General features: G+C 48.7%; 1 protein-coding gene across 1 annotated transcript in view; it reads left to right on the forward strand.

Annotated features, from left to right (window-relative positions):
* Positions 1-12,754, forward strand: part of SLA2 (Src like adaptor 2) — a 30,901-nt gene that overhangs the window by 3,945 nt on the left and 14,202 nt on the right. Inside the window, exons 3-5 of the mRNA XM_030311753.1 lie at positions 4,120-4,217; positions 4,578-4,664; positions 6,702-6,805. Coding sequence (XP_030167613.1) covers positions 4,120-4,217; positions 4,578-4,664; positions 6,702-6,805 — 289 coding nt within the window. The remainder of the gene's footprint in view (positions 1-4,119; positions 4,218-4,577; positions 4,665-6,701; positions 6,806-12,754) is intronic.

Consider the following 12,754-nt stretch of genomic DNA (forward strand, 5'->3'; position numbering starts at 1 on the left):
GTCCCTCCTCTGGGGAAGCTTACATTTCAGCAGTCAGAACATTAAACAACTAGATAAACTAGAAAATGTGAGTAACAGGTGCTAACCAAGAGGGCGTATTAGTCCCCCAGTGTCTCCCAAGGCTTCCCTACTCTTCAACCAGTTATTAGGAAATTGAGCTGCTAATTCCAAGACCAAATCTAAGACCAGCTCCACTTCTGTAGCTCTCCAAAGCTGTACTTTCCGGTATAATAGCCCCTAGCCATTTGCAGCTATTTAAATTCAAAGTAAGATTAATTAAAATGAATTAAATATGTGGCTCCTCAGTCACATCAGCCACATTTCAAGTGCTCAGTTGCCATATGTAGCTAGTGTTTACCTATTGGACACCACAGTTTTATAACACTTCCATCATCACAGAAAGTTCTATTGGACATCATTGCTGCAAAGTGTCTCTTCTTAGCCTGTACAATATTTGGAACAAAATTAAAGGCATGGTAATTGGAAGAAACTGGGACATATAATGCATACGCTGAACGTACAACTATGACTTTTAAGATAGTCCTGACTGAAAATGCCCATTTTTAGGACAATCAAAATATCCTAGAAATTCTAATATTTTGGTATCAAAACTGTAGCCCCAGTTTGTTTCTTGTTCCCCCAAACAACCCACAAATAGTTTCTTGAATCACATCCTGATTTGGGGTTTTGATGGTGTATTCATCAGGGTTCTCCAGAGAAACAGAACCAATAGGGTTTGTGTATGTGGGTGTGTGTGTGTGTGGACACAGAATTTATTTTAAGAAATTGGTTCATGCAATTGTGGGGGCTGGCAAGTCTGAATTCTGCCAGATAGGCTGACAGGCTAGAGTCCCAGGGAAGAGTTAAGATTGCAGTCAAGTCTGGGGGCAGAATTCCCTCTTGCTTTAAGAACCTCAGTCTTTTTGTTTTAAGATCTTCAACTGACTGGATGAGGACCACCCACATTATGGAGAGTAATCTATTCAAAGTCCACTGATTTAAATTGTTATCTCAGGGCACCTGGGTGGATCAGTTGGTTAAGCATCTGACTCTTGATTTTGGCTCAGGTCATGATCCCAGAGTCATGGGATTGAGCTCTACATTGGACTCCAGGCTCTGTACTGAGCATGGAACCTGCTTAAGATTCTCTCTCTCTCACTCTGCCTCTCTCCCCAACTCACAAACATTCTCTTGCTCTCTCTAAACAAACAAAACAAAACAAACAAACAAACAAACAAACAAAAAATTGTTATCTTCACAGCAACATCTAGACTTCTAGACTGGTATTTGACCAAATATCAGGGTACTGTGGGCCAGCCACATTGACACATAAAATTGACCATCACAGATAACAAATTACTCTAAACCAAGCAGCACTTGTAGGAGGACTGACATGGGCACACACTTAAACAGAACTAGGAGACTACGGAGCCAAATACCTGGATGTCTGGGCAGAAGCTATCCCCAATCTGAAAATTCCCCTGCAATAGCTGAGGCCTCTTTCCCCTCCTCAGCCCTGCCCCTAATATCCTCATCTTCCTAATGCCAGCCTCCCACAGGCATTAATGCCCTGGGCTCTGTAGTTCTGTTGGGGAGGCAGCTGCCTCTTTGTAGCCACTCAGTCTGCACAAAGCCTGGGGCCCACCAGGCTGAGCAGGAAGAGACCTGGAAACCACACAGACCTCCCCCTCGTTTCCTCTGAATCTAGCCACAGGCCACGGCCCCAATGCTGCTCTGAGTCATGGCCAGGCTGCTGAGGGGGCTGACCTCCGGCAGGTGCTCTGGGGGTTCTCCCTGCCTGTGAGACCCGAGGGGAACTGTGTTCCTCTCTCTGACAGGGTCTCCAGGGGGAAGGGTGGGCCTCTCTCTTGGTAGGTCAACCCCTGGTCCCAGCAAGAGGACAGATTTGGGGCAGCCCCTTCCATGAGTCATTTGTCCATCAGTCTTGCATCTGTTCAGAATCTACCAAGGCTCTACCACATGCCAGGCCTTGTGCCGGGGCCAAGGGACATAGAATGGACAAGATAGGCACAGCCCCTGCCTTCAGAGACAGTCAAGTCCCAGAGACAGGAGCTAAACCAATAGTCAGTTGCAGTTGTTATATTTTGGTGACAGTGTGTTTTAAGAGGTTCTTATTGAAAGTGTGTGCTGAGGGACTCATCACAAAGACTTCACCAAGAAGGGACATTTATCCAGGGAGTGAAGGATGAAGGCAAGTTGTCCAGGAGGATGGTCAGTGAGTGGGACAGTGAGCATATGCAGCTCAGTAACAAGTAGGGGTGCAATTCCAGGGCTTCCAGGAGGCAAAGGGGTCCTTCCAGGCCATCTTGTTGAAGGATGCCCTCCACAAGACTTGCTTGCATTGTTTATCTGGGCATCAGGCATTTTCAGGCATCAGGCATTTCCCTGCACCATGTGATGGCCAGGCCCTGTGCTATATAGACAGCTCTGAGGAGCTCCATTCTGTGGTCACCATGTGGATCGGCACATGTGTCTGGGAGGACATGTAGGAACCAGGTCCCTTTCTGGGAATGCCGTGTCATTCTTCCCATGTCCACCTGGAGCCTAGGCCCTTATATCACACAGTGTCCAAATCTGGGTCTGCCCCACCCATCCCCTGGGTCCTTGTCTGTTCATCTGCTCTCCCTTCCCCATCTCCTGGGGCATCTGTCTAGAAGGCTTCATAGAGCCTGCTGAGGCCTTGGATCCTTCAGGAGCATCTATGAGACAGATAAACTTTTCTTGCTGACCTTGATTGCTTTTCATAGCTTGATGCACTGATGTGCTAACAAGTCTGTCTCTCTTTTCCCTTTGTTTCAGAGACCCCTGATGAACTGGGATAAGGAGGAAGGAGAGGGAGGGACACTGGATGTGGGTGAAGTGGCTCTCAGCAGCCTGTGGAGGGCAGGGTTTTCAGGATGAGAAGGCCCAGACAGATATCAGGAGGTCTAGTTAGAATGGGCAGGCTGATCCCTGAGGTGGACGAAGGATGAACATCCTGTGCTGAGGGAGCTGCTTGCCACCTACCATCCAACCTCAAAGTTGGGCCTCATGACCACCGTGTCTTTGGGACCAGTCCTGGTGTGATGGGGCAGGGGTAAGGGGAGGCTTAGCATCCTCTGGCTCCATGGCTTCCTCTCTGAATGTCAGTGTCCCAGAGAGTCTGGACTTTTTCGGTGAGGTGCTACAGCTGTCCAGCCAAGTCCCCCCAACTTGGGCCCATGAGTAAGCCACAATGGTCACCCAACCCAACAGTGCCCCATGGGAAGAGGGACAGGGAATGCCATAGAAGCTACTTCTGGCACAGTACCCTACCTCATCTCAGTTGCCTTGCTGAGCAATGGGGCTGACCGGAGAGGACTACCCCGGAGCTTGTGAGGGCTGAGGTGACGCGTGCAGCACCCAGTCAGATCCTGACACTCAGCAGCCACTCAGTAAGGGATGGCAGGCATGTGGCCAGGATGCTTGACTGGGCCACATACACTTGCTGAGTGTTTACTCTGGGCCAGGCCTGGTATAGTGGGCCCCTGGGACCCCAAGTTTTCTCGGCAGCACAGACCTACACCTGTCATTTTGGACAAAGACCATGGGAGAGCCATGCTCCCCACATGCATGGCATTGTGGAGTTACAAAGCCTGTACACATCTGTGATTTCATTGGCTCCTCCAGGAGTCCTCCTCCTCCTATGCTCACCCTGGACTTCACCCCTCAAAGTTAGTCCATCCAGTGCCCATGTCATTAGAACTTGTAGAAACTGAGCTCAGAGATCTGTGCTGATAACCTGATTAGAGCTGTAGTTTTTAAGTTTGCTGAGCAGGGGAATCCTTTTATCAAAATCTTCTTGAAGATCTCCATATAAAAGAGGATTATAGCCAGGGCCCCACTCCTCTTGACACAAACTATTCCCTGAGGTGACTCCAAAGATGTCTGGGCACTCCTAGGGCTCTGCAGGGCCCACTGAAAAGGCTTCAGATTCCAGGGTGACCCTCTTGGAATCCCAGCAGGCATGATCCCCAGGGTGCCCATGAGGGAGTTGATTGTGGAAGCCCGACTCCACTAGACTTCACATGTGGAGGGAGGACTAGCCGAAAAGGTGACCATCTCTGTCCCTCTATGCAGAAGAAACAGGGCCACAGCTGTGGCCCTGAGCAGTTCCCGGTAGGCGAGCACACAGAGCTGTCGCTGAGACTGGGGGAGCCGTTGACCATCATCTCTGAGTAAGTCCTCCTGCGGGGAAGGATGGGGTGCTCTGCTTTCTCTCCCTGACACCTGAAGATACACTATTGGGAGAAGGGGCCCTTCCCTCCAGAAGAAAAGAGCATGGCCTTTGGTGCTGAGCTCACATATGGCCCTAATGATTTCAGGAAGCTTGACACACCTGCAGGAAGAAACAGTAGGTGGGCAGGGCCTTGCAGGGGGCCCTGAATCATGCCATCTATTGCCCAGGAGGTACCAGCACTGGGTGGCACAAGGAAACCTGGGAATCACGGGTGGGATAGGTGGCCAGCCACAGGAGCCAGCCTGGTGGGTCCTCATGAATCCTAAATGAGCAGTTCCCCTCTCCTTTCTCTCTCCAGAGATGGAGACTGGTCGACGGTGGTGTCAGAAGTTTCAGGCACAGAATATAACATCCCCAGCATCCACGTGGCCAAAATCTCCCATGGGTGAGTCCACACCCCAGGCCCTGACTTAAGGGAACTTCCTGCTTTCTCTTCCCACAAGCATATCCTTTATGGCCAGTCCTATGCTGAGCAAAACTGGGGAGAGGGCAGGCCTGGGCCCTGCCCTCAAGAAGAGTGAACAGCTAGCCCTCTCAGGTCAGCCTGTGAGACTTGGGAGCCTGGAGGAGGGGGCTCAGAAAGGCCCCATAGAGATGTCTTCTGGGCTTTGGAAGGTGGCCAGGAGTTCAGTGAAGGTGAATGCCGAAAGGGAGTAGCCTTGAATATGTGTCCTAAATGTCCTGAGGCAAGAAAATGGAGGGGTGGTGCCCCACAACTTAACAAGCCTGTCTTTCTAAGAGGTGCCTCGAGGGAAGGCAGGACATGGGGGATGCAGGGTCTTACAAAGTGTGGGCCACGCTCCCGAGAGTGAGTGACAAAAGAAACTGACTCCAGAGCAAATTCTGTCGTGAGAGACAGGAAGTGACTGTCTTTGGGTGGGATCTACCTGCATAGCATGGAGTCACAAATACACTGTGTGTGACAGCCACTCTTCTGAGAGAAAGTACAGCTCTGGCACTGGATGGCCTTCCTTTTCTGAGGCTCATGGGGATATCTGGCTCTGATGAGAGTAGTGCAGGGATCCTGAGACCTGTGGGCATCTTGTAGAATAAACTCACACAGAGGTTGTCGGCATCCAGGTGAAACCCGTCTTGCCCACGTTTTTCCTAATAGCCTGGCCCTGCTGGCAAGAGATTTTGCATCTCCAGTGTGGTACTGAAGTTTCAGCCAAGGAAACACTGACCACCTCCCAGAGTCCCCTTCCCTTGCCTTTCCATCTACTTCCCGGTGTTTGTAAGTCACATGAATGGCTTGTTTTATTTACTATAAAACTAGGCTAAGTTTGTTGCTGGCACCAAGCAAGTCATGGCTTCTCTGATTTATTTACTTGGAATTGACTCAACTCTGAGTTTGGCTTTGACTGTGGAATTTCACACAATGACAGGGAGGCAGCCATTTCCATTGAGTTGGCTTCTGAAGGTTTTCCCAGGGACCATAGGGCATGGCTCTGGGGACATTAGAAGGCTGATGGACTAGTAAGCCAAAAAAATTCCTGCAAAACCACCAAACTTTCCACTGTGGTTAAGTCCTTCATGAACATATAGGTGAAGGATTAAGTGAAAGGAGAAAGGAAAACAGAGGACCAGAGTAATCAACAATCCAGCAGTGAAAGAGGCACCGAGGAGTAGGTTATGAAGATCTGTGCTTTGGGAGGCACATATGATGATTGATAGGCTGCATGATTTTTCCCAAGATTTTAGAATGTCTTGAACATTCTAGTTCCAGCATTTCTACCCACAATAAGCTCCAGTGGGAGTTAGATTTCACTGATAATGAATACATGTTCACTCACATGCCTTTTTGACTACAAAGTTAAACTTTAAAACATTCAAATAAAATACTTACTAAAATTAAAAACAAGGGGTGCCTGGGTGGCTCAGTCGGTTAAGTGTCCGACTTCGGCTCAGGTCGTGATCTCAAGGTCCGTGAGTTTGAGCCCGTGTCGGGCTCTGTGCTGACAGCTCAGAGCCTGGAGCCTGTTTCAGATTCTGTGTCTCCTCTCTCTCTGACCCTCCCCCGTTCATGCTCTCTCTGTCTCAAAAATAATAAAGGTTAAAAAAAAAATTAAAAAAAAAACACAATAAAATAAAACAGGCAATTATTGGAAAGGTAAAGGCTTGGAAAGGTGAGTGGCTAGCATAGGGGTACTGGAGGAGCTGGGCAGTGATAGGAGAGAGTCTGTGATCACCTCACCTGCCCCTAGCCCCAACGACTTGGAAATGAGGTCTCCAGGTAGAAAAACCTGGGACTGACCCCATGAGGTTATCCTCTGAGGCGTCTGGAGCCAGGACTAAGGCAAAGCTGGGGAGCCCTTGGAAACCATGTACAGTTGGAACTCTGAGGTCCAGAGATGGAGGAGGGGTGGAGTAGAGCCTTGGCCCATCCCCACTCCAGGGTGACTTCTCTCTGTCCCTCCCCCAGGTGGCTGTATGAGGGCCTGAGCCGGGAGAAAGCTGAGGAACTGCTGTTGCTGCCTGGAAACCCCGGAGGGGCCTTCCTCATCCGGGAGAGCCAAACCAGGAGAGGTGGGTAAGCTCAGTCCTGGCTTGTCCTTTGAATGCTGAGAGTCAAGTGTGAGGTGACTTGGGGATAGAAGTAGAAGGCTGGATGTGAAGGGCTATAGTACCTGGCTTTGGAGTTGGGCAGTCTGGCTGACTGACACCAGGTTGCTGCCACAAGAGCCCATTTATAAAAGTGGGTGTGAATGGTCCACAGTGGGGATCCGGGCTCAACCTACACTTTGGCAACTGGGTCTTGTAATAGAGTACAGTGACATGATTTCCCTGCCCTCACCAGCAATGATTCCTTCCTCCCCAAAACACAACCCAATTCTGATCTCTTGGCAAAAAGTTGTCAAGTTCACAAGGTCTCTGTACTTTGGTTCACCATCAGTCAGAACTAGAAAACTCATTGGAAGTCAGCTTTTGGGGCTGGGTGGCTCAGTTCAGTTAAGTGTCCGACTTCGCTCAGGTCGTGATCTCACAGCTTGGTAAGTTTGAGCCCCACATCATGCTCTGTGCTGGTAGTGCAGAACCTGGAGCCCGCTTCGAGTTTCTGTGTCTCCCTCCTCTCTGTCCCTCCCCTGTCCCTGCTCACCTTCTGTCTGTCTGTCTCTCTCAACAATAATAAACAATTAAAAAAAATAAAAGAAGTCAGCTCTGGATCTTCTTTCTGCCGTATAATGGGGAAGATGAGGAAACAAGAGGCCCAAAGAGGGGTAGGGACATGTCACATTGTACATTCATATGGGACTTTGCCCATTTCAGGTTCAGGAGACCTTTGCAAACAAGACACAAAGTTGATAGAGTCTGTCTCTGATGCCCTGCCTCCCTCTGAGGTGCTGTCCTGAGACCTTTCCAGTGAGGGCAGAGAGGGATGTTGGAGAGTGGCTGTGCTGACGTTTATGTTAGACCTTTTTGTGCCTTCAACTACCCCTGTGGGGGGATTGTATTTCCACTGTCCCCATTTATAGATGAGGAAAGTGAGGCTAGAGAGGAGAAATGATCTGCCTGGAGAGGACATGACTAAGTGTGAAGCTGGGATTCAACTCAGCGAGGTCCGTCTCACTTCAGACTCCAAGAAAGGTCCATGTGTCACAATAATGGCAAACTGCAAGTGCAGTGGAAGCCTAGGGAGGAGATACTTAGGAGCGAGGACAGGCCTCCTGTGCTTTGCCCTAATTTTGAAACCAACCATGATGGGTTGTCAGGGTCCTTTGCTCCCAGTCTCCTTCCTGAGGGCCCCCTGCAGCACATCTTTGCCTCCCTTCTCCTTCCTTCAAGAAGCTCGTTTGATTGACTTCTCCCAGCCCCCTCTGATACTTTTCAGGCAGCATCAGCAAACCCACCCTCACACCCAAAGGCTGGCTGAGACTGGGGCTGGCCTGAGTGCAGCAGCAGCTGCAAACAGGAAAACCCACAGCAGTGGGGCTAACTGGGACAAGGGTGCTGCAAACCAGGGCCCCAGTGATCTTGAGAAGCCACAGGAAGTGTTCCATGTTCAGCTGCCCCATCCCCACCCCCTTCTCTGGCCAGGTTTAGCCACAACCGCATGGTGACCAGCACTTACTGCCCCTTTCCTAAGAAAGCAAATATGCAGGAGGAATTGGCTGGGAAATAAAGGAGAAAGCAGATAAGGATCCATAACGATCTTTAAAGATCCATAAACATCCACATGATTACTGAGATTAAGGTTAGATTTGACTCTGAGCTTTCCCATAGCCAATCCCAAAAGGAGGTAGATCAGAAATGCAGCTCTCATTATCAAAAAAGGAAGAGCTTTGTCAGTTCTGCAGGAAGGCAATGGTTCCCTAGTACTAATTTCTAATCTGTCATCTGAGGCTTCCCTTTAGGGCAGTGTTTGTCAAGCTGCAGATTGAAACCCTTTTGTGGGCCAGAAATTAGTTTAATTCAGTGGGTTTTAGAGCAGTGGGTCTGAAATCTGAGAGTGGCCATCAGAATCACCTAGAGGACTTAAGACAAAGAACTGGCCAAACACCCAGATTTTGTTTGGTGGGTCTAAGGCAGAAACCCGATAATTTGTCTTTCCAACAAGTTGCAGGTAATGCTGTTGCTGCTGCTCTGGGGACCACACTTTAAGAACCTTGATTTAGGGGCACCTGGTTGGCTCAGTCGGTAGAGCCTGTGACTCTTGATCTCTCAGGGTCATGAGTTCGAGCCCTATGGTGGGCATTGAGAGAGAAAGAGAGAGAGAGTGTGAGCGTGTGCACACTCGAGTTAAGGGAAGGGGCAGAGAAAAAGGGAGAGAGAGACAATCCCAAGCAGGCCTGGCACAGACAACGAGGAGCCCTATGTGGGGCTTGAAACCATGAACCCATAAAATCATGGCCCTGAGCCAAAGTCAAGAGTCAGAGGCTAAACTGCTCCTACCACCAGGAGCACCCCCCGCCCCCCACCGGCCAAAAAAAAATCTTGAAGAAAAAAAAACAAAACCAAATGCTGATCTAGACCTTGGCTGCAAGTTGGAATCATCTGCTTATAAATTACTGATGCCTTGCACCCAACCCCCAGGGTTTCTGATTTAATGGGTCAGGGGTGTGGCCTATGCCCTAGAAGTCCCGCCAGGTCATTCTGATATGCAGCCAGGTTGAGACCCTTTCATTTAGTGGATCTGGACCAGTGAGTGTTTGAAGTGAAAATATAAGCAGAAAACTTCAAGGTGCATCACTGGGGTTGGGAGAAATAGTGTTTCATCCTATTTTTGTTTTAAGTAATTTTAAGTGTATCCTGGGTCACAGTGTAAAATTTCATACTATGGTTTGTAGTAAAAAAAAAAAAAAAAAGTTTGGCACTGCAGCTCTATGAGGCCTGAGTAACATCACAGAACATTGGTTCTCAGACATGAGTGTATAGGAATTGTCAGGGAAATTTCTTGACAATACAGACTCTTGGGCCCCTTCTGACTCTATTTACAGGGCTCAGAGGTCAGAAATCTTCTTCCTTCACAAGTTCTCTGAATGGTTCTTATGTTCTTTTAAGCTTGAAAACCCAGTTCTAATCTAGGGAAACCAGAATTAAGTAGTAAGGGACGATGTTTTTTACATTTACATAATGCATATTGTCATATATAATAGTAATTAACTATTGATTGAGTGAATGTTATCAGGATTGGCTTTTCTTTGTATCAGGGTCCAAACATACATCTGGGAAGGGAATTTGAGTTTGTGTGTGGAACAAGGAGGGAGGCCTAGGGCCTGTGAGCTCCCAAGAACACTACTCAGAGTCTGGACAGAGGAGGGTACGACTAAGACCTCTCCATCTTCCCCAGAGTCCCTCTGGCACATCTGTCTATGTTCTAAACCTGGGGGAAATCATGGCAGGGCCCAAGTCAGGCCCCAAACCTTGGTATGTGAAGGGGCACTGATGACTCTGTGGAGGTCACAGGACTGCTCCAGAGGTCAGCACCAGGGTCAGCCCCAACAGCATTTTCCCCCTACCCCCTCACCTTCCTGCTGTCCTACTGTGTGTCTGTTCTGTGATGGGAACTGTGAGGGAGGTTGAGGATCAAGACATGCTTCCTGCCACTGAGGGGCTCACTTCTGTCTGTTCTGTCAGCTGGGAAGCACTTGTTGAGCATCTCCTCTGAGTCAGGACTGCTAGATCATGGTTCCTATCCTCAGGCTGCAGACAGTGGAAAGTCCAAGGTGCAGCATCCCCAAGGCTATTAGCCTCTCAGAGGCCTCAGCAGATGAAGTTCAGGAGGTCCTGCTAGGTCCGCCTCCCCCCACAGCTTCCTATCTGATCCCTCATACCATTATGGACCTCAACCCCACCTCCTGGTATCATAATCAGAACACCAGGGAAAACATGGTGCCTGGACCCAGAGGGTCCCTGCAGGCCAAGATGTGACATTGGCTAATGTGAAGCGAGAGCTTTCTCTGGAATCCAGACATTGTACCTCTCTTGCCTTTTCCCAGTGGATCTCCCTTCAACCCCTGCACCCAGTTGTTGTTGTTTTTTTTAAGTAGGCTCCATGCTGGACATGGAGCCCAATTCGGGGCTTGAACTCATGACCCTGAGATCAAGACCTGAGCTGAAATCAAGAGTTGGACACTTAACTGACTGAGCCACTCAGGCAACCATCCCACCCCGACCACTTTCTGTAGCTACTGTAAACTTACTATTATTTTTTAGGTTTATTTATTTATTTTGAGAGAGACAGAGACAGCATGAGTACAGAAGGGGCAGAGAGAGGAGAAGACAGACAATTCTAAGCAGGCTCCACCCTGTCAGCATGGAACCCAATGTGGGGCTCAAACTCATGAAACCATGAGATCATGACCTGAGCTGAAACCAAGAGTCAGATGCTTAACTGACTGAGCCACCTAGGTGCCCCATAAACTTATTTCTTAAACGAAAAAAAAAATGTATGTGGTCTAAGAGCACAAGAGCTAAATATTTGAAATGAGGACCATAAAGGAAAATTCCAGCTGTAACATGTGCTAGCAGGACAGCACTTCTTTCCTAGAGTATAAAGATCTAATTACCTATGTCTGGGCCCAGTGCAGTGCCGGCATACAGTAAGTGCTCAAAGAATGTATACTGAATAAGTGAATGAGTGTATGAATGGAAATTGAGGGGAGAGGAGAGGATGGAGAGCTGGGGTAGACTTTCCCCGAATACCATGTGTTGCTCATAAATAGTGGTAGGGTGCGCAAATAGTGGCAAACCTCCTCCAGACTGCTTGTAATCATGGCTCTGCCCGCCATTTTATTGCAGAGATTCATTCAATCATTCAACAAATGGATATTGTATGGTGACTCTGTGCCAACTATTCTAGCAGCAGGGATGAAACAGTATAAAAAGCAGAATCCCTACCTACAATCCAGTTGGCAAAATGGGCAGTGAACAAATAAATAATAAAGTGCCCGACCATGTAAGTACCACATAGAAACAATAAAGCAGCATAAGAGGAACAGGGTCATGGGACATGTGCAAGTATGCAAAGTCCTTGTGGTAGATGCATCCTCAGGAAGGGCAGGTGTACCCGGAAGCAGATCCAAGGGTCACTGGGAGTCAGGTCATGCAGGGTGTTTCTAGGTGAGGACTTTGGTTCTCAGTAAGGAGTGACATAACCTGATCCCTCCACTGCTGCTGAGAGATGTTGGGGGTGGGTGATGAGGTGAAAAGTGGGAAGCCACATGGGAAGTTGTTGCACGTTCCTCCAGGGTGAGAAGTGGTTGGATTCTGGATATGTTCTGAACGTAGGCAGTAGGGTTTCTGTCAGGCTGTATGTGAGATGTGAGAATTGAAGCAGTGAGGTTGACTCCAGGGTTAGAGCTTAGTACAGATGGGCACCGTGCTGCTGTTTTTCTGAGATTGGAAGATAGAGGAAGGATAAATCAGAACCATCCTTCAGTAGGCTCATGAATTGGTTATATGTGTTTTGGGTGAGGGAGGGTTGAGGGACAGGTTGATGGCAGAGCAGGGACACAAAAGCACTGGTGCCTGGTCAAGCTTTGAACTGGGGCTTCTCCCAGGCAGGGAAGGTGTTCTGGAGGGAAGTTGTCCTGAACAAAACTGAGTTGTAAAAGTAAGCTGGTTGGTTACTCAGGTGGAAGAGTGTTCAATATAAAAGGAACAGTGGGTGCAAAGGACCAGAGGCCTGATACAGGTTATTGGGTGCTTGCTACATGCCAGACACTGCTAAATGCTTTACGTGCTTCACCACTCAAATCCTTGAGGTTGATCTGTTGAGACTGGAGAAGCATTATTCCCCTTTACAGATGAAGGAACAGATCGGAGAGGTCAAATTATGTGCTTAGAGACACAGCTAGTGAGCATGGGACAACAGGGGTGGTTATAGCATGTGGCTGTGTTGTGAGCTCAGGGAGTCTGAGTTAAAGTGGATATGTCCTGGAACTGGGAAAGAGCAGTAGGTAATTTGGGACTGGCTGGAGTATGTAGTGAGAAGGAACAGCGGGATACCGGCACATAGGCCATCACAGATGGCAC

The sequence above is a fragment of the Lynx canadensis genome, chromosome A3, assembly GCF_007474595.2.
Source record: "Lynx canadensis isolate LIC74 chromosome A3, mLynCan4.pri.v2, whole genome shotgun sequence".
Taxonomy (NCBI): domain Eukaryota; kingdom Metazoa; phylum Chordata; class Mammalia; order Carnivora; family Felidae; genus Lynx; species Lynx canadensis.